The sequence below is a fragment of the Nycticebus coucang genome, chromosome 18, assembly GCF_027406575.1.
Source record: "Nycticebus coucang isolate mNycCou1 chromosome 18, mNycCou1.pri, whole genome shotgun sequence".
Lineage (NCBI taxonomy): Eukaryota > Metazoa > Chordata > Mammalia > Primates > Lorisidae > Nycticebus > Nycticebus coucang.
In genome coordinates, this window is record NC_069797.1 from 80,005,150 (window position 1) to 80,031,122 (window position 25,973).

Sequence of the window (25,973 nt, forward strand, 5' to 3'; positions counted from 1 at the left end):
TGAATACAGAGTATCATTGTCATTTTGATAAATGTAGAGATTTCTGTTTTGCTTTTTAACTCCCTGCTCTCTTCTGAGCACACCAGAGGCCCAGAGCCTGGGAGAGTTTGCTAAGGAACTACTCTGAGCACCAACATGGGGGCTCTGCCAGGAGACAGGGGGTCCAGTGTCTGCACAAGAAAAAAGTCACTACTTCACAAGCAGTGGGAACAAAGTCCAGACCATTTTACTTATGATACGGTTTTTGACAGTTATTTTGAATAGTGAGACCTCTATATAAAAATTTTTTAAGTGAGCTTGGTATGGAAGCTCACATCTATAATCCCAAGTACTTGGGAGGCTGAGATGGGAGGATCACTTGAGCCCAGAAGTTTGCTACCAGCCTGGGCAACATAGCAATTTTACTGAAATTGTGATTGTCAATACCATTTCTTCTGCAGACTTGCCCTTCATCCTAAGGATAAAGATTACTGCAAACCCCCTGAGATGTATTTTGTCATGAGATGAAAAAGACCCTTTCAGCAAAGGCATATGGGTATCACATTTCAAAACAGTGACACTTTGGTATTCCAGCTCTTGGGAAATCTGTGATACAGATTGTGATGGCCTGATGCTTCCTATCAGGATTAACCCCAGGTAGGAGGGAAGAAGAAGGTGAAAACAGTGACACATTGGTCCTTTGGGATCTAAATGAACCAAAATTTAGTGTTCACAGATGGAGAGTTCACAATGGGAGTGTTTTGTTCCCTAAGCTTATGTCTTAAACATAAAACACTTTTAGGATGGCGCATATTCCAAGGGGTGGCAGGTTCAAACCCAGCCCTGGCCAAATTGCAACAAAAAAATAGCCGGGCGTTCTGGTGGGCGCCTGTAGTCCCAGCTACTCGGGAGGCTGAGGCAAGAGAATCGGTTAAGCCCAGGAGTGAGGTTGCTGTGAGCTGTGTGATACAGAGGGCGATAAAGTAAGAGTCTGTATACAAAAAAAAGAAAAAAAAGTTTATATTGGCTCAGTGCCTGTAGCTCAGTAGTTAAAACGGCACCAGCCACATGCACCAGGGCTGGCAGGTTCGAGCCTGGCTCGGGCCTGCTAAGAAACAATAACAAAAAAAATAGCTGGGTGTTGTGGTGGGCGTCTGTAGTCCCAGCTATTTGGGAGGCTGAGACAAGAGAATCGCTTGAGCCCAAGAGTTTGAGGTTGTTCTGAGCTGTGATACCATACATAGCACTCTACCCAGGGTGGCAAACTGAGACTCTTGTCTCAAAAAAAAAAAAAATAAATAAAGTTTATCATATACAGGCAGTCCCTGGGCTATGAACAAGATAGGTTCTTAAGTTGAGTTTGTATATAAGTTGGAACAGATACGTTTACCTGTTACCTGTAATAGACTGCTTTTTTTTGTTTGGGTTTTTTTTTTTTGTTTTTAGAGCCTCAAGCTATCACCCTGGGTAGACTGCCGTGGCATCACAGCTCACAGCAACCTCAAACTCTTGGGCCCAAGCGATTCTCCTGCCTTAGCCTCCCAAGTAGCTAGACCACAGGTGCCCACCACAACACCCAGCTATTTTTTGTTACAGTTCTCATTGTTTAGCAGGCACAGACCAGGCTCAAACCTGCCTGCCTCAGGTGTATGTGGCTGGTGCCCTACCCACTGAGCTACGGGCACCTCCCAATAGCCTCCGTTCTAAGTGTGAGTTATCATACGCCAGTCATGTTGTAACTTGGAAACTGCCTGTATGTATATACCAAGAGCCTGTCTTTCCTTACAAAAGGAAGCATCCGTTATAATTCTTGTCAGGTCTATTCGTGTTAATAGATGCTTGAAAATGCACCATATTCTGACGCCCCTCTGTCAGGAAGAGACACTTGTTAACTGGTTAAGGTTCACTTTGCTTAAGTTAAACTGAGTCAAAGAAGAGGTAACAGCTATCATGAGGATAACCTAGATATGTCCGAGAAAAAGAGAAGGTGGAGGGAGGAGGCCTAGGGCAGAGGCACAGTCTGGTAACAGTAGGAGGGCTTCAGTGTGGCCAAGAAGGCACCACTGGTTACTGTCGGGAGGCCACCCATGGGGACCACACTTCCCACAGAAGGAAGACACCACAGCACATCTGAGCTACATGCAACTCAAGCTGAAACAGGCAGGTGAAGGGAACCACAGCACATAGTGACCTCAGCTTCACCTACCACCCCACCAGAGCTTACCACATGCTGCTGTAGACCTACTGTGTGCCTGCCTCTCTGTGCCTAAGTCACCAGCAATACGGAGTAAGACTTCAAAGTGTGTTCCCAGTGACTGATGAGCTAATTCAATGTCCTTTTGTTTTTTATTATTATTAAATCATAACTGTGTACATTAATGCGATCATGGGGCACCATACACTGGTTTTATAGACCGTTGGACACATTTTCATCACACTGGTTAACATAGCCTTCCTGGCATTTTCTTATTGTGTTAAGACATTTATAGTCTACATTTACTAAGTTTCACATGTATCCTTGTAAGATGCACCGCCAAGACATTATTCAGAAATAAAAACACAGCAGGAGGAATCATGCTACCAGACCTCAAGACTATACTATAAATTGATAGTGATCAAATCAGCATGGTATTGGCACAAAAACAGAGAAGTAGATGTCTGGACCAGAATAGAGAACCAAGAGATGAATCCAGCTACTTACCGTCACTTGATCTTTGACAAGCCAATTAAAAACATTCAGTAGGGAAAAAAGATTCCCTAGTTAACAAATGGTGCTGAGTGAATTGGCTGGCAACCTGCAGAAGACTGAAACTGGACCTGCACCTTTCACCATTAACTAAGACTCACTGGATTAAAGATTTAAACTTAAGACATGAAACTATAAAAATACTAGAAGAGAGTGCAGGGAAAACCCTTGAAGAAATCGGTCTGGGCGAGTATTTTATGAGGACGACCCCCTGGGCAACTGAAGCAGCTTCAAAAATACACTACTGGGACCCGATCAAACTAAAAAGCTTCTGCACAGCCAAGGACACAGTAAGTAAAGCAAGCAAACAGTCCTCAGAATGGGAGAAGATACTTGCAGGTTATGTCTTCCACAAAGGTTTAATAACCAGAATCCACAGAGAACTCAAACGTATAAGCAAGAAAAGAACAAGTGATCCCATCGCAGGCTGGGCAAGGGACTTGAAGAGAAACTTCTCTGAAGACAGGCGCACGGCCTACAGACATATGAAAAAATGCTCATCAAAAGAATCATCAGAGAAATGCAAATCAAAACTACTTTGAGATATCATTTAACTCCGGTAAGATTAGCCCATATCACAAAATCCCAAGACCAGAGATGTTGGTGTGGATGTGGAGAAAAGGGAGCACTTCTACACTGCTGGCGGGAATGCAAATTAATACATTCCTTTTGGAAAGATGTTTGGAGAACACTTAGAGATCTAAAAATAGATCTGCCATTCAAGCCTATAATTCCTCTACTAGGTATATACCCAGAAGACCAAAAATCACATTATAACAAAGATATTTGTACCAGAAAAGAATGTTTATTGCAGCCCAATTCATAATTGCTAAGTCACAGAAGAAGCTCAAGTGCCCATAGACCCATGAATGGATTAATAAATTGTGGTATATGTACACCATGGAATATTATGCAGCCTTAAAGAAAGATGGAGACTTTACCTCTTTCATGTTTACATGGATGGAGCTGCAACATTTTAGTAAAGTATCTCAAAAATGGAAGAAAAAATATCCAATGTACTCAGCCCTACTACAAAAACTAATTTATGGCTTTCATATGAAAGCTATAACCCAGTTATAACCTAAGAATATGGGTAACGGGGAGAGGGAGGGGAGGGAGGGGGGAGGATGGGCGGAGGGAGGGTGATTGGTGGGATTACACCTGCGGTGCATCTTACACGGGTACATGTGAAACTTAGTAAATGTAGACTATAAATGTCTTAACACAATAACTAAGAAAATGCCAGGAAGGCTATGTTAACCAGTGTGATGAAAATGTGTCAAACGGTCTATAAAACCAGTATATGGTGCCCCATGATCGCATTAATGTACACAGCTATGATTTAATAATTAAAAAAAAAAAAGGGTGACTGGTGGAATTACACCTAATTCAATGTCCTTCTGAGGTGGCCTTGGACTCTACTCTGTCCCCTTTTGGTCACGGCAATCTCAGTCCAAGGCAAAGTAAATAATATACAGACAACAGGCAGATGGGCAGGGAGATGAAAGCCAGAACAACCAGCGTGATGAGGACTTTCCCTGATTCTTGCTCCTTTCAAACTGCCTGTACTCAGTGAGCACAGCCTGACTGTCAGAATGGCACCTTGGGGGTGACTGTAAAGGTAGCAAGTGGAGAGTAGTGGAAAGGGGGCACCTGTGGGCAGGGACACTGTGGGGCTGGGAAGCTGCATTCCTACGAGCAGCAGGTGGCAGACGCTGAGAGCTCAGAAGTAGAGGGAGCCCTGTTTACTTGGGATAAGGTCAGCAGAGGGCGGCTAAAGCTGAGCTCATGCACCAAGGACAGAAGAAGGAGAAGGGAGTGGGGAGGAGACACCGCAAAAGAGGTGAGAGAAATGTCCCCAGAAACATAAGGAGCTGAGCTGCAAGAGCAGAACAAAGGCTCTAGGACCCACACAGATGGGGGGTCTGACAAAAGCCAGAGCTGCAGGAGGTGGCGGCTTGCGCACTCAACAGGCCCAGGTTAGTGGGCAAAACTATCATTCTCCAGAGAACTTAGATACCTCTCAGAGTCTCTGGCATCCACCGTGTCCAGGATAAAGTACAAAATTAACATTCGAAGAGCCAGAAAAATCTCAACCCCAAAGGGAAAAGACAACTGATGTCAACTCCAGCATGACCCATATGTTGGAAATATCAGGAAAAGGCACTAGAGAAAGAACACTTCACCATGGTCATGAAATAAGGGCAAATGCTCTTAAAATGAAGTTGTAGAACTTAAAGATAACTGAAATGAAAAATTCTTTTTTTTTAATTTTATTTCTTTTTATTAAATCATAGCTATGTACATTGATATGATCATGGGGCATGAAAAATTCATTGGACAGAAAAACATTGGGGAATAAAAATGAACCAACCCTGGGCGGTGCCTGTGGCTCAGTGAGTAGGGCACCGGCCCCATATGCCGAGGGTGGCGGGTTCAAACCCAGCCCCAGCCAAACTGCAACAACAACAACAAAAAAAATAGCCGGGTGTTGTGGCGGGCGCCTGTAGTCCCAGCTGCTCAGGAGGCTGAGGCAAGAGAATCACATAAGCCCAAAAGTTAGAGGTTGCTGTGAGCCGTGTGACGCCACGGCACTCTACCCGAGGGCGATACAGTGAGACGCTGTCTCTACAAAAAATAAATAAATAAATAAATAAACCAACCCTCAGTGATGTGTTAAGACAGCATCAAAGGGAAGGGGCCAAGGTACATGTCATTCAGTTCCCAGAGAAGGGAGAAATAATAAATATTTTAACTATTTTAATATTTCAAAGACATAAACTCAAGAATTCACAAAGCTCACTGAATTCCAAATAAGAAACAAAACCATGTTGAGACAGTCGACTATAGAAAAAAGTGGCTGATCAGAGACTTGTCTCAAGCATAGCCATAGAAAGTGGACTTTCACAGGTTGACAATCAAAAATCAGATATACTCTAAAATCCAAAACTTTTTGGGTGTCAATGTGGCGCTAAAAGAAAATGCTCATTGGACCATTTTTCCAGATTTTCAGGTGCAGGATGCTGACCTAGTGAGTGCGATACAGACACAGGTTTGGCAGAAGTGATGTGCTCTGGGATGCTATCCTGTCACAGAACTACATGCTTATGATTTTGTAATAAAAGACTGATAATACATTACCAGCTCATAAAAGGGGGCATGATGAGGCACAGTGGCTCACGCCTGTAATCCCAGCACTCTGGGAGGCCAAGACAAGTGGATCACCTGAGCTCACAAGTGCAAGACCAGCTTGAGCTAGAGCAAGACCTTGTCTCTAAAAATAGCCAAGCGTTGTGGCGGGTGTCTGTAGTCCCAGCTACCTGGGAGGTTGAGGCAAGAGAATAGTTTGAGCCCAGGAGCCTGTGAGCTATGGTGCTATGGCTCTCTACCAAGGGTGACAGTGAGACTCTGTCCGAAAATAAACAGGGGCATTATTTGTGGTATCATTTATAATTTGCATTATTTCCATGTAATTTTGTAAAATAACATCACACTCAAGCACGAAAGGGCATTCACCTGTATTGCAAAATAAATAAAAATCAAATTTTTCCAAAACTTTTTCTGGCTCTAAGCACTTCAGATGAGGGCTATCCACTCAGATATGTATAGTAGGTAACAATAATTCAGACAACTATAGATTTCTTTTTTATTTTTTGTCGAGACAGAGTCTCACTTTATCGCCCTTCAGTAGAGTGCTGTGGCGTCACACAGCTCACAGTAACCTTCAACTCCTGGGCTTAAGTGATTGTCCTGCCTCAGCCTCCCGAGTAGCTGGGACTATAGGCACCCGCCACAACGCCCAGCTATTTTTTTGTTGCAGTTTGGCCAGGGTGGGGTTTGAACCCGCCACCCTCGGTATATGGGGCCGGCACCCTGCTCACTGAGCCATAGGCGCCGCCCCAACTATAGATTTCTTGTCAGAAACCATGAAGGCCAAATGACTGGAAAAATGTTTTAGGGCAAAAAGAAAATTGTCAACCTAGAGTAGTATGTCCATCAAAAATATCAGGAATGCAGGCTAAAAAAGATACTCTTAGATGAAGGAAAGCTAAGCTAAACAAAAAATGCTAAAAGTTAAGTTCTTAAGGCTCAGTGCCCATAGCACAGTGGTTACAGTGCCAGCCACATACACCAAGGGTAGCAGGTTCGAACCCAGCCCGGGCCAGCTAAACAACAATGACAACTGCAACAAAAAAATAGCTGGGCGTTGTGGCAGGTGCCTGTAGTCCCAGATATTTGGGAGGCTGAGGCAAGAGAACTGCTTAAGCCCAAGAGTTGGAGGTTGCTGTGAGTTATGACGCCACAGCACTCCACGCAGGATGACATAGTGAGACTATTTCAAAAAAAAAAAAAAAAAGTTGGGCAGTACCTGTGGCTCAAAGGAGTAGGGCGCCAGCCCCATATGCAGGAGGTGGTGGGTTCAAACCAAGCCCCGGCCAGAAACTGCAAATAAAAAAAAAAGTTAAGTTTTTAAGGCAGAAGAAGAATAAACTTGATCCGGGTGCAATAGCTCACACCTGTGGTCAAGGCAGGTGGATCATTTCAGCTCAGGAGTTGGAAACCAGGCTGAGCAAGAGGAAGAACCCATCTCTACTAAAAATAGAAAAACTAGCCGGGAGTTGTGGGTGCCTGTAGTCCCAGCTATTTGGGAGTCTGAGGCAGGAGAATTGCCTGAGGTTGCTGTGAACTATGATGATGCTTACGACACTCTATCCAGCGGGACAGAGTGAAACTCTGTCTCAACAAAAAAAGAAGAGTCAAACTCACCCTCAGAAAGATCTTACACAGACTATCTGTGGTCTGCCTGGTATAGGATGGTGTTGCGAACTTCTGTAGTAAGCTTATCCAGCAGGTGTTTGGAGGAAGAGTTGTGGCTGTACAGATGATGTTTCCCTTGGACAGGGCTATTTTAAAAAATCACATTTCACTAGTTGTTACCCCAGTATCTCACATCTACTTTTGCCTTCGTTAAAGTCCATTATATGTCTACAATAATGCTGCAAAGGCAAGTCATTTTATCTATTTTATTTTTTTGAGACAGAGTCTCAAGCTGTCACCCTAGCTACAGTGCTGTATAGTGTCAGCTCACAGCAACCTCAAACTCTTCGGCTTAAGCAATTCTCTTGCCTCAGCCTCCCAAGTAGCTGGGACTACAGGCACCTGCCACAACACCCAGCTATTTTTGTTGTTGTTGCAGTTGTCACTGTTTTAGCTGGCCCAGGCCAGGTTTGAACCTCCAGCCTCATGCCTCATGTGCATGAGGCCAGTGCTGTAACCATTGAGCCACAGGCACCACCCACAAGACATTTTAAAATTAATGCCCAAACCACAAAATTACTAAAATGAAGTCCATAATAACAGAACGTGGCAAGGACATTACAAGAAAATGCAATTACAAATTAGTGTCCCTTATAAGTATACGTAAAAAAAAATTCTCAAATATTAGCAAATCAAATCCAGCAATATATATGGGGTAACACACTATGAGAAAATGAGGTTTCTCTCAGGATAACACAGCTAAATATTAAAAACCAATGTGACTGACATTAACAGTGTAAAGATAAACGTGACCATCTCGATACATAGAAAAACCATTTGACAAAAGTAACCATCCCTTCCTAGCACAGGAGTTGTGAAGCTGCCTCTTCCTCACTCTCATCCTGGCTCTCTCTAGAGACTGAGCACGCAGTGAGGTCAGCCTATACAGCTGGCCTGACACCAAAAAATCTGTATTCAGATTAATGTAAGTGAATCTGTAATAGCTACAGTATACCATTTGCAACGTCACAGTACAACCCACATTTACCAACACACAAGTAAATATGACCAGCCCATACTCAGAATAAAGGAAAATCAATGTGGACATACTCTGAGAAGACCCAGATACTGGATTTAGCAACGAGGATTTTAATGTGTACAATAAATCACTAAGTAAACACAATAATGCAAAGACACATGAACAGGCAACTGAAAATCCATGCTGTGATCTTGCTGGCAGAAGGGGCATTGCGGTAGTAGGTAGGTCATTAATAGAAACAGTGAGTGACAGGTAAGAACCACCCTGCTGAAGCCTTGGTGCGGTGGCTCACGCCTATATAATCCCAGCACTCTGGGAGGCCAAGGCGGGTGGATTGCTTAGCTCACAAATTCAAGACCAGCCTGAGCAAGAGCAAGACCCTATCTATACTAAAAATAGAAAAACTGAGGCCAGAGGATCTCTTTTTTTGCAGTTTTTCACTGGAGCTGGGTTTGAACCCACCACCTCTGGCATATGGGGCCAGCACCCTACCCCTTTGAGCCACAGGCGCGGCCCAGGCCAGAGGATCTCTTGAACCCAACAGGTGGAGGCTGCTGTGAGCTATGTTGACACCATGGCACTCTATCCAGGGCAACAGCTCGAGACTCTATCTCAAAAAAAAATATTAAGAGGCTGGGTGCAGTGGTTCACGCCTGTAATCTCAGCACTTGGGAGGCTGAGGCAGGTCGATTGCCTGAGCTCAGAAGTTTGAGACCAGCCTGAGCAAGAGCAGGAGCCCACCTCTAAAAAACAGCCGGGCCTTGTAGTAGACTCCTGTAATCCCAGCTACTCGCAAGGCTTAGGCAAGAGGATCACTTGAACCCGAGTTTGAGGTTGCTGTGAGCTAAGACGCCATAGCACTCTACCAAGGGTAACAAAATGAGACCCTGTCTCAAAAAAAAAAAAAACTACCTTGCTGGAAACAAACAAAAAAAAATTTTGAAAATGTATGAGCAGCCTCATTGACCAGTAGGACCATGTAGGAATTATTTTTGTGAAGCTGACATCCCAAAAGCAGAGTGATAATGACAGAAAAGTCATTTGAAGTAAATTAAGCCATAAATTCACAGATTCAAGCTCAGCCGACCTCACATACGATGCGCACAAAGGAAACCACGTGTAGAGACCATAGTTTTCTAAATTGTAATTCTGTGAAACAGTTCTTTCATTTTGAAAGAACACAGGAAGCCCAAAAGGAAGGTTTACAATTTATTTCCACATAAATTGAATTGCATCATTTATTCAGGTGGAAGTGCATTTGTAGTTTAAAGGGTGGGGAAGAAGTGTTCTCAAGGCAACCCAGGGTGATAAACTCTTTCTCAAAAAAAAAAAAAAAAAAAAAAAATGTTTTAAGGACAGGGTCTTGGCTCTGTCGGAAGTGCTGTGAACTCAGCCTAGCTCACAGCAAGGGCTCAAGTGATACTCTTGCCTCAGCCTCCTGGGTATCCGGGACTACAGGCAGCCACCCCTGGTTAGTTTTAGAGATGGGGTCTCGTTTTAGCTCAGGCTGATCTTGAACTGTGAGCTCAAGCAGTCCACCTGCCTCGGCCTCCCAGAGTGTCGGTTACAGGCGTGAGCAGAAAAAAGGTTTTTTTATATAAAATTCTTACAAACACATAGAGTGAGACTCTGTCTCTACAAAAAAAAAAAATTCTTACAAACAAAACCAAAATACACCAATAGATAAATATAGATAGGTATAGCAATTTAGCAATTAATTAGGTTGAAAATTTTGGAATATGTTTGCTAGCCATCTGTTAATTAGACCCTGAAGTTTTTTTTTCTTCATCGAAGACTACAGACAAGGTACATTCTTAGTTATTTTACTAGTAACATTTTGTTCTTTCTTTTTTTTTTTTTTTTTTTTTTTTGGTTTTTGGCCGGGGCTGGGTTTGAACCCGCCACCTCCAGCATATGGGACCGGCACCCTACTCCTTGAGCTACAGGTGCCGCCCAACATTTTGTTCTTTCATCCTAAGTATTTTCTACTCCATTTTAAAAGAAAAATTATGGCACAAAAATTTTTCAAAAAATGTGACCGTGGCTTGGCACCTGGCAGGTTCGAACCCGGCCCAGGCCTGCAAAACAACAATGACAACTACAATGAAAAAACAGCCAGCTACTTGGTAGACTGAGGCAAGAGAATCGCCTAAGCCCAAGAGCTGGAGGTTGCTGTGAGCTGTGATGCCACAGCACTCTACCGAGGGCGACAAAGTGACACTCTGTCTCTAAAAAAAAAAAAAAAACTAACAAAAATAGCCAGGTGTTGTGGCGGGCGCCTGTAGTCCCAGCTACCTGGGAGGCTTAGGCAAGAGAATCACTTAAGCCCAAAGAGTTTGAGGTTGCTGTGAGCTGTTGACACCACAGCACTCTACCCAGGGCAACATAGTGAGACTTTGGCTCAAGAAAAAGAAAAAAAATGTGACCAATCAAATGCCTCTTAAGCAAAGAACTGAAGTCATGTGAAGTAATCTTTGGCATCTGGAACCTTGGTTTGGTTGCAGCAGAAAAAGTGCAAATGTAAAAACCTCAGGTCAGACAAGATTGCAGGCAGTGGGTGTTACCAGCTAAAGCAGTGGAAGGGTAGAAGTCGTCTGTGGCTCAACCCTGCCGCCACTCCCACCCCCAACCCACCCAATAAAGAGGGGTATGGGTGCGCTATCAAGGGAGATGAGATGTACCTTGGAAAGTCAGGTAGGAAACTGAGTCCCTGGAGGCAGCATTTGGAAAGACCAAGCAGGGACCCTGGAGGAGACGGGAGGAGGCCGAGGAAGAGGAAGCAGCAGCCATGTTTTCCTCTCCATGATGCTGAGATCAGCAGCTCTAGTTTGGAGTGGTTTCTGCTCAGCTCAGTGAGCCTGCCAAGTGCACGGATTCCACACTCTTCCCCGCAGAGTGGTGCAGAAAGCACTCACCCTTGGAGGGCAGGTGGGACCCGGTCAGAGACAACTTACAGGCCAGCCACATACAGTGTCCAGGAGCAAACTTTCTGAAGGAAAACCCGAGCCCCGGCGGAGGTGAGACCAGGGAAGCCACATCACTTGTGTTTCAGTCCCTCCTAGCGCAGGACTCCAATGCACTGGCCCTGTGTGTTTTATAAAAGAGTTGAGGCTAAAGCACCAGCCACATACACCAGAACTGGCGGGTTCGAATCTAGCCTGGGATTGCCAAACAACAAAGACAGTTACAACCAAAAAAAAAAAAAATGGCTGGGCGTTGTAGCAGGCACCTGTGGTCCCAGCTACTTGGGAGGCTGAGGCAGGAGAATCACTTGAGCCCAAGAGCTGGAGGATGCTGTGAGCTGTGACGCCACAGTACTCTACCCAGGGCGACAGCTTGAGGCTCTGTCTCCAAAAAAAAAAAAAAAAAGCGTCGAGGTCACACCACATGCCAAAGGGATGTGCTGGAATCCTCCACGTCAAGGGCCTGGCCAGTCCCTCGGGGGCTCTACATCCCTGTGAACTGGCGCTACCAGTTGCAAAGCTGCTGTTTTCCCTCTAGTTTAACGTTTACAAAAGACAGTTACATAGATGTGAAGGACCCTCTTGCTACCCCACCCAAGATTCGGGTCTAAGGCATCAGAGTAACCAAGGGGATGCCAGGTCAGGGCCTACCACAGGCAACTCATGCTATAGAGGCTGAGGCCAGCTAGATGCTGGATAAAGACACATTTCCTCACTTCTGCAAAACACGCAGAGCCTCCCGCCCGCCCAGAGCTACACAGCACCTCCCGATTTCCTGCTCACCTGCTGTAGAAGCACTGAGGCCGGCTGCAGAGGGGCACAAGGCCCTGGGCTCAGTGCTCTGTGGCCACAGCTCCCACCCTGTTAGCCACTGCCCCAGCCCCTGCCGATCCAGTCTCGCAGGTGTGGAGGCTGACAGTCTCACCAGATTCTCCAAACAAGGCAAAGAACATTTTGTTTCATAACACACAATTCTTATTTCCCTTTACAGGCAGAATACAACAAATTAGTCACTTTTATTTAAAAGAAACATACAAATAAGTGTGCAAAATTAAACTTCATGATTAAATACACATAAAAGTAACATGCATACTTTACATCAAAGTCGCATACAAAGTTAGTTGATTACAAGACAGTAAAGGAATCGGCAAAACAGAGAACTCGCTATGCAGATTTTAAATGTTTGCAACCTGAAATCAAAACCATGAAATTAAGTTGCTTTAAAGGGAATTTAAGAAAATTAAACATATATTTCAAGTAGTTGAGAACGTAGAGCCCATAACCTACTTTAGTTACCAAATGTTAAAAAGAAAGTTCTGTGCCTTTCATTCCCAAATGTTAGTGTATGCTACTCCTGTAAATGCTGGGGACAGAGAGTGAGGAGGGACACGGAGACACAGGCTGGCCGAGGCATTTCCCGCCACACTGACAGGAGCTGCCAGAGGACGCTCTGCGGTACTGCTCTGTGGAAATGTCCCACTAAGTTGTCACTTTCTTCTATGACTAAATTTTACTACTTTGTTCCCTACACATAACAGGGAAACTCAGTTTTAACCCAGAATTTATCCAGGAGACCCAGCCATGGCCCTGTCACTGCCCAAGCCCGAGGATGGCTGCTCTACTTCCTGGGTGCACCTGGTGTCTGCCACAAGCAGAGAGGAGCGTGGCCAGGGCTGAGCAGGGGAGACTTCCACACCACGGCCCCTCAGCAGGACTCTCATTTCTTCCCACATTCAGATGGGAAAAGGAATTCCTCTCTCCTTTTCTAAGGCAAGCTGCTGGTGTTCTATTTAAATCTGCTTAGAACGTACGAACTACATTTACACACTTGCTCATTTCCCCACTGTAGATGCAGTAAAAATGACGGAATCTGTTACAAAAACAAACCTCAATGAGTCCATCCTCTCCACCCAGCCCCCAGGTCTGCAGGGAGCCCCTGTCACCATACAGGTGCGGCCAGCCTGGGAATGCCTCGGGTGAGCAAATGAGAGATAGCTGGCAGTCGGCATAAACGCTGAGCATCTGTGGTGCCTTGATGATAATTCTCTCTGTAATACTGGAATTGAAAAGTCTTTCTAAGGAAAGCAGACAACCACATATGGCTTTGAGACCAAGGTCCCTGGGAGCCCCTCCAGCCTGGGGCCCACCAGGCCTGGGCACAAGCCCCCAGAGTCTGCAAGGGGACAGCAGTGCTGGCACTGAGCTCACAGGTGGAGTCACAGCTTGTCATCAGTCATCTCCAGGAACTGGGCATAGACATCCCGGATGCATTCCCCCTTGGGGTTGAAGAGGAACTTGTAGTAGCTGCCATCTGCGCAGATTGCTGGGACAGAGGAGACCACTTTACTCACATGTTTCTTCCTCCTAACTTAAAAGCTAACCATTCTCGGCTCAGCACCCATAGCTCAAGTGGCTAGGGCACCAGCCACATACACCAGAGCTGGAGGGTTCAAATCCAACCTGGATCCACCAAACAACAATGACAACTACAACCAAAAAAAAAAAAAAAAACAGTTGGGCATTGTGGCGCGCGCCTATAGTCCCAGCTACTTGGAAGGCGGAGGCAAGAGAATCACTTAAGCCCAAGAGTTTGAGGTTGCTGCGAGCTGCGATGCCACAGCACTCTACAGGGGACAGTTTGAGGCTCTTGACTCAAAAAAAAAAAAAAAGAAAAGCTAACCATTCTCACTGAACTGCAAACAGCCTCTGGGAGCTGAAGAACTCCTTTGTGAGTCACCTTGCCCTCCCTTCCTAACCACGTGCTTTCCAGGGAGCAAGTTTACCTGCTCAACCAGCATTGGCCAGAGGGAAAAAACATTCTTTGGTTATCTGCACAAAAAACAAAAAAGATCTGTCTTCATGATTTCACAGGGAAACCCTGAAGAGTGTGGCCTGGGAAATGCACACAGGAGGAGGGCAAGCAGCCGGGACTGCACGGGGCAGGAAGCCATGTGGATACTGGACCTGAGGCTTGGTGCATGGACCTCAAAGCCCAGGTGAGGGGCTAGGAGGGTCATTCTCCACAGGAAGGACAACTCACCAATGACAGCGTTGGGCTCTGTTCCAAAGGCACAAATGCATGGAGAGCCTGAGGGAACCTGAAACTTGGAAAAACTCCATTTGGAACTGAAGTATTTTGGAAGGAAACTGGCTGACGCCAAGCTGTAAGAACAATGGAGAAAGTGGCTATATTTACAAAACAAAGTTTAAAGACACAGAAAGCCACCTGCTTAAACGCAGAATGCTATTTTTTAAAATTTAAAAAATTTTCTTTAACATACTTTTAAGCCTGAATGACTTCTTATAAGAATTCTATTGTTGCTTTTAACCTTTTATTTCTCACCCGCAAACACTGAGACCTTAGAATGGTTCTGTAATAAAAGTAGACCTTGTCAACATTAAAAGGGGCAAAGGTTTCTCAGGCCATCAAATTAATCTTCTGAATACAGTGAACAACAGAGAGCTCTGAGCTCAACAGTAAGCTCCGACTTCTTTGGATAGTGCCCTACCTTCAGTGATGGAGAAGTAATGATCCACTGTTTGAGAGCAAACAGTCTGCACTGATTTTCAAATCCCAACAAAAATCTAATTAATGTTAGCTGAAAAAATCTCCCCCGACTTAATTTAAGTCTATCCACACTGAAGCAATGGTTAATCCTTATCATTCGGCACTTTCCCCACCACCAGACCTCCTAAGACCTACCTAGACTGCTTATTCCTTTTTGGATCTTCAGCTGCAAAAATATGCACTGTGCCGTGATCACTGGAGACGCAGATGAGGGAAGCATCCTGATTGAAGTTAATGCTGCAGACAAGCCAGACCAAGATCAGAAAGACAAGACCAAGACACTGGCGTCCAGAGACCTGATCTGCACAGTGCGCTTCAGCCTGGAGACTGCAAGGCACCAAATCTAAAATCCATGTCTTCCAAGCCAGGTGTGGTGGCAGGTGTGGTCCCAGCTCCTCGGGAGGCTGGGACAAGAGGCTCACCTGAGCCCAGGACTTTGAGGCTTTCAGCTGTGATGGCACCACTGCACTCTACCCTGGGTGAAGGAGCCAGACTTCACTTTACTAAACAGAAAACCCCACCCTTTCCTGCACAACCCAACAGCCATCACCACAGAGTCAGAGGATCAGACCACCACACTACAGAGATGATCCAGTGTGTCCAGTGCAGCAGCAACTCTCCTGGGGGCCCAGGACAGGTGAGGGCCCCTGCATGCTCCCTCACACACTCCAGAGACTCCAGCGAGAAAAACACCCACGCTCCCTGACCCCTGGAGGGGTCCCCTGGGCTAAGGCAGAACCAGCAATGTACGACCTCACTCCTGGGAGCAGATAGCCCGCTACACACCTCATGGCCCAGAACACCCAAGGAAGCCCCTAAATGTCACCCCACAGACCCAAATGCTGTTCAACACCTGCAAAGACAACAGTACCAGGGCTTTGGCTCGGGCCACAGCCACGACCACTGTTGAGAAAGCAGTGCAGCCTCTCACTCTACAGCAGACCAGAGCTATCCTAGACATACCAGCAAGTTCTCTAGCATTTGCTCTCACATCCTTCAGAAAGGGGAAATGGGATGCTGGTGAGAGACGGAACAGAACACATCCTGACAGATGTCAGAGGAGGCTGATGTTTAAGGACAGGTTCATATAATATTCTTTCTATTTCTATGTATATTTCCCATGATGAAAAATTAAAATTAGTCACAATAAAAAGCTGAGAGCTCATAAGGACACTTGTACTAGACTGTTTATTGCAGCTCAATTTACAATCGCCAAAATGTGGAAACAGCCTAAATGCCCACCAACCCAGGAATGGATTAACAAGCTGTGGTATATGTATACCATGGAATACTATTCAGCCATTAAAAAAAATGGAGACTTTACATCCTTCGTATTAACCTGGATGGACGTGGAAGACATTATTCTTAGTAAAGCATCACAAGAATGGAGAAGCATGAATCCTATGTACTCAGTTTTGATATGAGGACAAGTAATGACAATTATGGTTATGGGGGGGGAACAGAAAGAGGGAAGGAGGGAGGTGGGTGGGGCCTTGGTGTGTGTCACACTTTATGGGGGCAAGACATGATTGCAAGAGGGACTTTACCTAACAATTGCAATCAGTGTAACCTGGCTTATTGTACCCTCAATGAATCCCCAACAATAAAATAAAATAAAATAAATAAATGTAATCATGTAATAGGAAAAAATAAAAATAAAAAGCAGGTGAAAGATTAAAAAAAAAAAAAGGCTGAAAGCTGAGTGCAAGTGGCTCATTCCTATAATGCTAGCACTTTGAGAGGGCGACGTGGGGAGACTGCTTGAGGTCAGGAGTTTGAGACCAGCCTGAACAATATTGCGAGACCCTGACTCAACAAAAAATAGAAAAACTGGCTGGGCGCCTATAGTTCCAGCTACTTGGCAGGCTGAGGCAGGAGGATCATTTGAGCCCAGGAGTGAGACATTACTGTGAGCTGTGATCACACTGCTGCACTCTAGCTGAGGCAAAAGCAAGACCCTTTCTCCCCCTAAAAAATAGAAAACAAAACCCAGCTCCTGACAGTCCACCTCTCCCCCACATCCTGGGAGGTGGTATCTGACACCCCCTCAAGTCCCATAGGTACCTTTCTGTGCCATCAACCCAAAGCAATAGCTCTTGTCTAGGTAAAATTAGTTGCCTCCTTACCAGTAAATATTAGCTGCTTGAGATCCTCTTCGCAGTTCCTGGATTAAATGCCCTGATGAAGTATCAAATATTCTTATAAGGGTCCCCTTTGAAAAACAGTGAAGTGTTTCATTATCAAAGAATTGCAGCATTCCAGCTAGTTTTTTTTTTTTTTTTTTTTTTTTTTTTTTGTAGAGACAGAGTCTCACTTTATGGCCCTCGGTAGAGTGCCGTGGCCTCACACAGCTCACAGCAACCTCCAACTCCTGGGCTTAAGCGATTCTCTTGCCTCAGCCTCCCAAGTAGCTGGGACTACAGGCGGCCGCCACAACGCCCGGCTATTTTTTGGTTGCAGTTTGGCCGGGGCCGGGTTTGAACCCGCCACCCTTGGTATATGGGGCCGGCGCCCTACCGACTGAGCCACAGGTGCCGCCCTCCAGCTAGTTTTTGACATGATGTATATTCGTGACCCACAGCCCATACCACCCTTCCCAAGACTCATCCCACCACCTGCTCAACTCTCCTCTCTGTCTGCAGGACTCTCCAACAGTGGGCTGGCAGCTCCCCATCCCCCAAGCACAGGGCAGTGGTCAAGAGGCTGTGTAGGAGATAATCTCCTGGCAGGGCAGCCTAGACCAACCCAGGGCCTCTGTTCCAGTGGCTGACACCCTAGAGCAGCAGTTCTCAACCTGTGGGTCACGACCCCTTTTTAACGATGAAAATACGTTGCGGCATTAGGAAGGTTGAAAACCACTGCCCTAGAGAGACATACCCTCTGAACGCTATGAGCAGCACTCGGACATAAAACAAAGTGACAGACTTCAGACTGTCCCTGTAACCTCAGGGAAAGACTAAGTCCTCTCTGGTTTCTGTTTTTAACATCTCCCCCCAACATGAAGAGGATTCCTTAGCTGATTCTGACAACTGGGAAAATGTGAGATGTTCCACCTTTTGTGGAAAGGTGGATTTGAGCACATCCACAAATACAGTAAATTCACATTCTCAGCTCAGCTGCTCTACTCCTCGGAAGGCTGCAGGGGGCTGGCTCCAGGGGACAAGGAGGGAAACACCTTCCCGCACTGCCATGTCAGCTACAACCCACAGACACCCACCTATTGAGTTAGAAGAGCAGGTGGGAAGGTACACACACGACCCACACTCATAAATGGGACTGTTTCTACAAAGGTGGCAGGAGGTGAGGATAGAGAAGCTAAAGGTAAAAAGGATATGAAAAAAACATACTAAAAATACAGAAGAATCATTCATGAATTTATATAGGATTATGTTCATTGCTAATGTAACAACATTCTAAAGAATAGTATCTAGGGTAGTACCTATGGCTCAGTGAGTAGGGCGCCAGCCCCATACACCGAGGGTGGCGGGTTCAAACCCGGCCCTGGCCAAACTGCAACAAAAAATAGCTGGGTGTTGTGGCAGGCGCCTATAGTCCCAGCTACTTGGGAGGCTGAGGCAAGAGAATCGCCTAAGCCCAAGAGCTGGAGGTTGCTGTGAGCTATGACGGTACAGCACTCTACCGAGGGCAACAAAGTAAGACTCAGTCTCAAAATAATAATAATAATAATAATGATAATAAAAAGAATAGTATCTGGGTGGCGCCTGTGGCTCAGTGAGTAAGGCGCCGACCCCATATACCAAGGGTGGCGGGTTCAAACCCAGCCCCTGCTGAACTGCAACCAAAAAATAGCCGGGCGTTGTGGCGGGCGCCTGTAGTGGGCGCCTGTAGTCCTAGCTGCTCAGGAGGCTGAGGCAGGAGAATCGCGGAAGCCCAAGAGCTAGAGGTTGCTGTGAGACTCTGTCTCTACAAAAAAAAAAAAAAAAGAATAGTATCTAAAAATAACCTCTTCTTAGCTAAGTCCTAGGAGGAACAGGACTTGTGACTATATGGCCCTTGTCCCACACTACTGAGAAATGACCCCCACAAGGCCGCTGCCGACCTCTAGCAGCCCCCATGGCGCACTTCAGAGTGGTCTGGACTGAGTCTCTCCTTCTGTCACATTAAGTGGGGACTACAGCCCATCCACCTGACTTTAATGGACTGTATCCTCCAATGGACACAACAGCTGGCTTGTGGCCTCACCCTATTTAAGTTTATAATTTCCCACAAACTGACACTGAGCTTGTAGTCTTAAATAAAAACTATAATAAAAAAAAGAAAACTATAATAAATAATACCAGTTTTCATAAAAAACTACATTTGATAAGAAACTGGAGTATGTACTTTTTGCTTCTTTTTAGTATTTTTTATCACATTTCACAATGTATTTGTTTGCAAAGAATTGGAAATAAAACTGATTCTTTGGCACAGATGGTTTGTGAAGACCTGGCCTAGCCTGGCCTAGACACCCCCACTCCCACCCCAGATGACAAGACCAGCCAGGACCATAGACCATGGGGCTCTAGACTGGGCCAGCTTGCCACTTCTGAGGCCTGATACAAAGAATGGCATGGTTCTCTGCACAGAATGCAGCCCACCAGCAAGGGAAGGGTACACACTTACTTTTTCAGATGCAGTCGCAATTCTTGTTCCCTGCAGGTTGAGAGCGATGCAGCTCAGGATGCCTTCGTGTGCAGGAATGTCTACAGGAGGCTTCTCTGTGCTGGCCAGGTCCACAAGCTGCACATGGCCTGTGTGCGTCCCAGGGAAGGCCAGCAGGGAATTGTTACTATTGGGACACAGGACACAGAGGCCTAAACAGACAGAGAAGACCTATCATGAAATAACAATTGACTTCAAAACCTCTAATTTCCCACAATCAAAACCTACTCTTTGCCCTCAAGTCCTCAGGAAAAAATACTAATAATTATTCATCAATTTTCATTTATATCAGAATCACAAAATCAATTTAAAGACTTTTTATTATAAGGGATATCAAAAGGCCAAGCAACACTCCCTCCCAGAGATCCCTCATAATCAAAACATTTGCTAAACAGGTATCTTTCATGGTGTGGCCTACCTTAACCACAATACAAAATTATAAAAGTACTCCAGTAACGACAGCATAAAAACCAAATGCATACGAATAAATTTTTCTTTTCTTTTTTTTTTTTGAAGAGTGCTATGGCATCACAGCTGACAGCAACCTCAAACTCTTGGGCTTAAGCAATTCTCTTGCCTCAGCCTCCTAAGTGGCTGGGACTACCGGCACCTGCCACAATACCCAGCTACTTTTTGTTTGCAGTTGTCATTGTTGTTTAGCAGGCCCAGGCAGGGCTCAAACCCACCACCTTTGAGCCAACACTCTACTACTGAGCTTTGGGTGCCAAGCCTGCACAGGAATAAATTTAACAACAGATGTCTAAGACCTATTAGTGGGACCATACCATCTAATAAAGGAAAACCAAAGATCTGACAGAGACCTGTTCTATGATCGTGAGCTAGAAGGGTTGACATTGTTAAAATTCATCTACAGATTCAATGCAATCACAATTAAAATGTCAGCAAGCTTTTCAAATAAATAATAAGCCAATACTAAGATTAATCTTTAAAAAAAGGTACTAGAGTAACCAAAAAAAAAAAAACTTCTGTAAAATAACACTGGAAGACTTACATTATCTAATTTCAAGATTTACTTTAATGCTCCAGAAATCAAAAGAGTATGGTATTGGTATAAAAACAGAAACAGATCAATGAACAGAATAAAGAGTCCCTGAAAAAATATACTTATGTGAACAAAACAAAAGGTACCAAGATTTAGTCGATGCAAAAAAAATAGTCTTTTCAACAAATGTTTATCAAAGAACAGGTGAGAAGGTACTATATATAAGCTAGATAGAAACATAAGACAAAAAAGAACCTGGGCCTTTCCTTCATACTACCATAAAAATTAAGTTGAAATGTATCAAAGACTTAATTAAGATCTAAAATTACTAAAATCCTAGAAGAAAACATAAAACAAATATGTTGTGAAGAATGCTACCAGCTTAAAATATTTTCAGAAGTATGCCAAAGGACTATATCTAGAATACATAAAGAACCCTTACATCTCAGTTATAAGATAAGCAACCAATTAAAAAATGAGCAAAACATTTGGAGACACTTCCCAAAAGATACTTGACTGGAAATGAGCAGAAGACAACAGGCTCCTCCTCAGCAGTCCTCTGAGAAACTACTGCCAGGGCTGCATCATCACATATCCCCAAGGACGGCTGAAATCAGAAAGACTGACAGTCCTGGAGCTCTCAAATCACTGCTGAGAGCACAAGAGGAAACGGCCACTCCAGAAATATACTGGGAGTATTTTATTAAGTTAAACGTACAATTATAATATGACCCAGCAATTGTGCTCCTGGTGTCAGTCCTAAAGGAATAGAAAAATATATATCCACGCAGAGACCAGCATGTGAATATCCATAGCACCTTTCATTTGTAACAGCAGAAAAAATGATAAACAGATAAACAGTTGTGATATATCCATTCTATGGAATATTATTCAGCAATAAAAACCAGCAAAACAGGCCAGGCCAGTGGCTCACACCTATAGTCCCAGATACTTGGGAGGCTGAGGCAGGAGGAGGGTTGAGCCCAGTAGTTTGAGGTTGCTATGAGCTAGGCTGATGCCACAGCACTCTACCCAGGATGACAGAGTGAGGCTGTCTCAAAAAAATAATAATACACACAAAAAGTATGGATGAATCTCATACACTGAGGGAAAGACACCACATATGCCTGACTATGATGGTGGTTATGTAACTGTTCACAATGAATAAAATTTACATTATTATTAAAATGAGTGAGTTTTACATAACTATATTCCAACAAAAATGGGAGGAAAAAAACCTAAAAATCTAAAGAAGATATGAAGATGTTATAATAACAAAGTCAGCCACAAGCAATCCTCCAATGCAGAAGACAAGGGAAGGGAGTGCTTGAGATAGGACTCAGTGGCTCCCAATGTGGTGAACGATCCCAGAGTTAAGGCGGTTGTGGGTTCCTGGCTCACCACTGCAAAGAGGATCAGAGGAAGGGATTTCTACCTTGTGCCCACCTCTCCATCAGCTCTGGAAAGGAGGCAGTTTCAGAAGTTCTGATCTAGGATGCTGAGCTGCAGGGACTCCAGGAAGGGTGTGGGCCCAGTGAAAGCCAGCACCTCCTGCACATGCCCCTGGTATGCTCAGGACCACTCTGGTGCAGTGAGGAGGGATCACCCGGGGCAGGCCTGCGTCCCGAGTGGACAAATGTCATGCATTTCCTGAGTTTCTCACCTTTAGGGTTATAACAGGTTTCAAAGACGTGCAACTGATGGGGATTGTGTGTGAATGTAAACACCTTAATCATGGAGTCCAAAACAACCACAATTCTGGAAAGAAAAACATAATCAGAGTTCCCTTACTAAAAAGTCAAAATTTAAACATTTGGTGATTTCTGTTCTTATCATATTGAGACTTAGAAATACCAGAACAACCACACACAAAAAGGATCATTCTCCCACCAGGGAAACAGGAAAGGATTGAGATGCTCCCACCCAATGGGCACAATGTAAGGGTATACGGCACACCTCCTGGGTTCAGGGCACAACTACGACAGGGACTTTACCTAACAAATGCAAACACTGTTAACCTAATTGTACCCTCATAACTGAAAAATCTTAGTACACTGGAATCTTAGTAATCTGGGGGAAAAAAAAAGGGATCATTCTAGAATTATGCCCTGTGCAAGACGGACCTTTGGAAGCAGGTTAGCTGGCCTCTGTCCAGGTGAGAAGGACTTGCTAGTTGGGCATAGCCTACTTGCATTCCGCTATGCCCAACTAGCAAGTCCTTCTCACCTGGACAGAGGCCAGCCTGAGATAACACTGAGGTTAAAGAGACATCAACAAACATTTCATCTATGAACCAAGTGAAATACACAGGGCAGAAGTTGTTATTTTGAAGTTGTTATTTTTTATACTACAACAGATATCTGGATAAGAAAAGCTTGAAAGCAGATCTCTGATAAGGCTCAAGCATTTGCATTATCAAGGGACTTTAAATTTTGACATCATCCAGGTACAGTGGGTCAGGCCTGTAATCCCAGCCCTTTGGGAGTCTGAGGCAGGAGGGCTGCTTGAGGCCAGGAGTTCAAGGTTGCAGTGAGATATAATGGCACCACTGCAATCCAGCCTGGAAGGCAGAGTTAGACTCTGTCTCAAAAAAAGAAAAAAAAAGAAGAAGAAAAGCACAGTAGCTCATGCCTGTGATCCCAGCACTCTGGGAGACTCAGGCGGGTCAATCACTTGAGCTCAGGAGTTTGAGACCAGCCTGAGCAAGAGTGAGACCCCTGTCTCTACCAAAAACAGAAAAAATTAGCTGGGTGTGGTGGCTGAGGCAGGAAGATCAATCACTAGAGCCCAGGAGTTTGAGGTAGCAGTGAGCTGTAACAACACTACAGCACTAGCCTGGAAGGCAGGGCAATACTTTATCTCAAAAAAAAGAAAAAAAAAAAAAAATTTACATGACTGGAAACAACAAAGCTATGTAAGAATGCAGGTGTGACAGAACCCCAACTCACATTAACATCCTTACAGTGTAACATGTAAATCATGTCAAATTAAAATCCAAATGAAGTTCAGCTTACTAAGATAAAATCCCATATTCCCCCAAACACCACTAAGGCAATGGCTGATAAACCCTGCTATTTTTAACATACCAGATACCACAATGCCGTCTCAATTTCGTTTACCCTCATAGTAAGACTATTTACCTAGATACAGAATTTGGCAAAGCAGGGGCTGGCAAAACTCAGGCCAGGGTGGCGCCTGTGACACCTGTGGCTCAAAGGAGTAGGGCTCTGGCCCCATACGCTGGGTTCAAACCCAGCCCCTGCCAAAAAAATACAAAAAATAAAAATAAAAAACCTCAGGCCCTCAGCGCTGACCTGCCAGGTGGGGACAAAACTCCTAAAGGGTTAAGAGCCACCACTGGGCAATGGCACTCCTGCTCCATCAACACCCATCTACCACATACCTGCGCAGGAGCCCTGGAAGCCAATGAAATCCACTGTCTTTCTTACAGTAGAAATAATCCTTATATCCTTTGGGCCATACTCAACTACAGACATCGACATTTAATATATTATTTCCTCTTCTTTCAACAGAAAAGTTATCTCAGCCATCTTTACAGAAAATAGAATTCAAAGTTATTAAAAAATCACCAATACCAAACCTACCTATCTCGCCGCAATTTGACTGCCTTGACTTCTGTGGAAAATTCAATTTCAATAACCGTCTTCTTTTTCAGGTCATCCCAGATCATCACTGAAATGTCAGAATTTGAGACTGCAATCACAACAAGACTGCAGAAGCACCATCAGGACACACAGGCTGCCGTCCTACCCACCCACCCCCCGCGACAGGTACTCACCTGCTCCCACCATCCCATCCCCTCAGGAGGCACAAGCCCATCAGGTTTCCAACAGCCCACACCTGTGCCACACACATAGCTGCCCCCCAGCTCTCCTCTAGTACCCCTTGCCTGGTTACCATATTTTGCAGTGTAAAATACACTTCCGTGTATAAGGCACACCCACGTTTTTTGCCCACAACTTCAAGAAAATGGCCCTTGAGAAAGTGGCTGAGGATACTGATCTGGAGAAGACTGACATTCCCTTGGTAAGTGTACAGATCACACTGCCCTCTCACAGCCACCTACTCTGTGAAGGTTGCCCCTTGATGCTCTCCTTGTCACATGGGGGCTGCAGGGCAGGAATTTCTAAGGCTGCTGAGCCCCAGGGCAGCCAGACAGGTCCCTAGGGCCTATATGGGGCTCCCATCCCTTCTGTGCACCCAGGTCACAAACCCTCATCCCAAACAGCCACAACCTGCCTGAACAACCCTGCCACTGCCCTCTCCCCTGATCACGGCACTTGCCAGAGGCCACTCCACCTGATCCTCCTGGACTAGAACCCCATGTGCCTGGTGGGTCCAGGTGGGACAGCGTGGTGGCCCCAGGAGGTCCGGTAGGCTCCCCTTTTCCCCAGCGGCATCACCCATGTATAATGCACATCCTTAACTTTCCCTCAAAAATTTGGGCAAAAAAGTACACATTATACACAGCTAAATACAGGACTTCAGGCAAACACCTCCTCCCACCCTCCCTGTTTTCAAGCCTGACCACAGCTGCTAAGTGTCAGAGTGCTAGAGGTAAGTAGCAAGAAAAGAAAGGCTCAGTTTCCAAGTGAAATCAGACAGATGACACAGTCCCACAACATTTTAACTCTGCCCACCCTCCTGGTTTATTCAGAGCCTTCTGTCTGGTGAATGAAAGCATTCTCATAGTGAATTGGATTAGAAGTTTGCACTCTGGCTCAGTGCCCATAGCACAGTGGTTGGGCGCCAGCCACATACACGGAAGGTGTCAGGTTCAAACCCGGCCCAGGCCAGCTAAACAACTGCCAACAAAAAAACAGCCGGGCGTTGTGGTGGTCACCTATAGTCCCAGCTACTTGGGAGGCTGAAGCAAGAGAATTGCCGCCTAAGCCCAAGAGCTAGAGGTTGCTGTGAGCTGTGACGCCATGGCGCCCTACCGAGGGTGACATAGTGAGACTCTGTCTCAAAAAAGAAGTGTGCGCTCTAAGGGCTGATTTACAGATGAGCTTTGAGGATGTGAACGTTCACCAGCACTGTGCTCTCGAAGAGCAGGGGGCACTTGAAAAGCTGTCTCTGAAGGGCATGAACTAAGGAAAAGTAAGTTTTCCACAATACTCAGGTCATAGGCACAGATGAAAGGTACTCTACGAAGGATACCATGACTAACCTATGTTTGGGGCCAAATTTAGGTGTGGGCCAGGCACGGTGGCTCACACCTGTAATCCTAGGTG

The 25,973-nt window shown here is 45.1% G+C and overlaps 1 protein-coding gene across 3 annotated transcripts in view; it reads right to left on the bottom strand.

Moving 5' to 3' along the window:
* Positions 1-12,469: 12,469 nt before the first annotated feature.
* Positions 12,470-25,973, bottom strand: part of WDR45B (WD repeat domain 45B) — a 33,528-nt gene continuing 20,024 nt past the window's right edge. For all 3 annotated transcript variants that reach the window (XM_053569269.1, XM_053569270.1, XM_053569271.1), the window contains 7 exons: positions 24,324-24,411; positions 22,382-22,476; positions 19,677-19,867; positions 17,180-17,265; positions 15,189-15,290; positions 14,526-14,647; positions 12,470-13,808 (listed from right to left, as the gene is read on the bottom strand). In XM_053569269.1, coding sequence (XP_053425244.1) covers positions 13,702-13,808; positions 14,526-14,647; positions 15,189-15,290; positions 17,180-17,265; positions 19,677-19,867; positions 22,382-22,476; positions 24,324-24,411 — 791 coding nt within the window. In that variant the 3' untranslated portion in view covers positions 12,470-13,701. The remainder of the gene's footprint in view (positions 13,809-14,525; positions 14,648-15,188; positions 15,291-17,179; positions 17,266-19,676; positions 19,868-22,381; positions 22,477-24,323; positions 24,412-25,973) is intronic.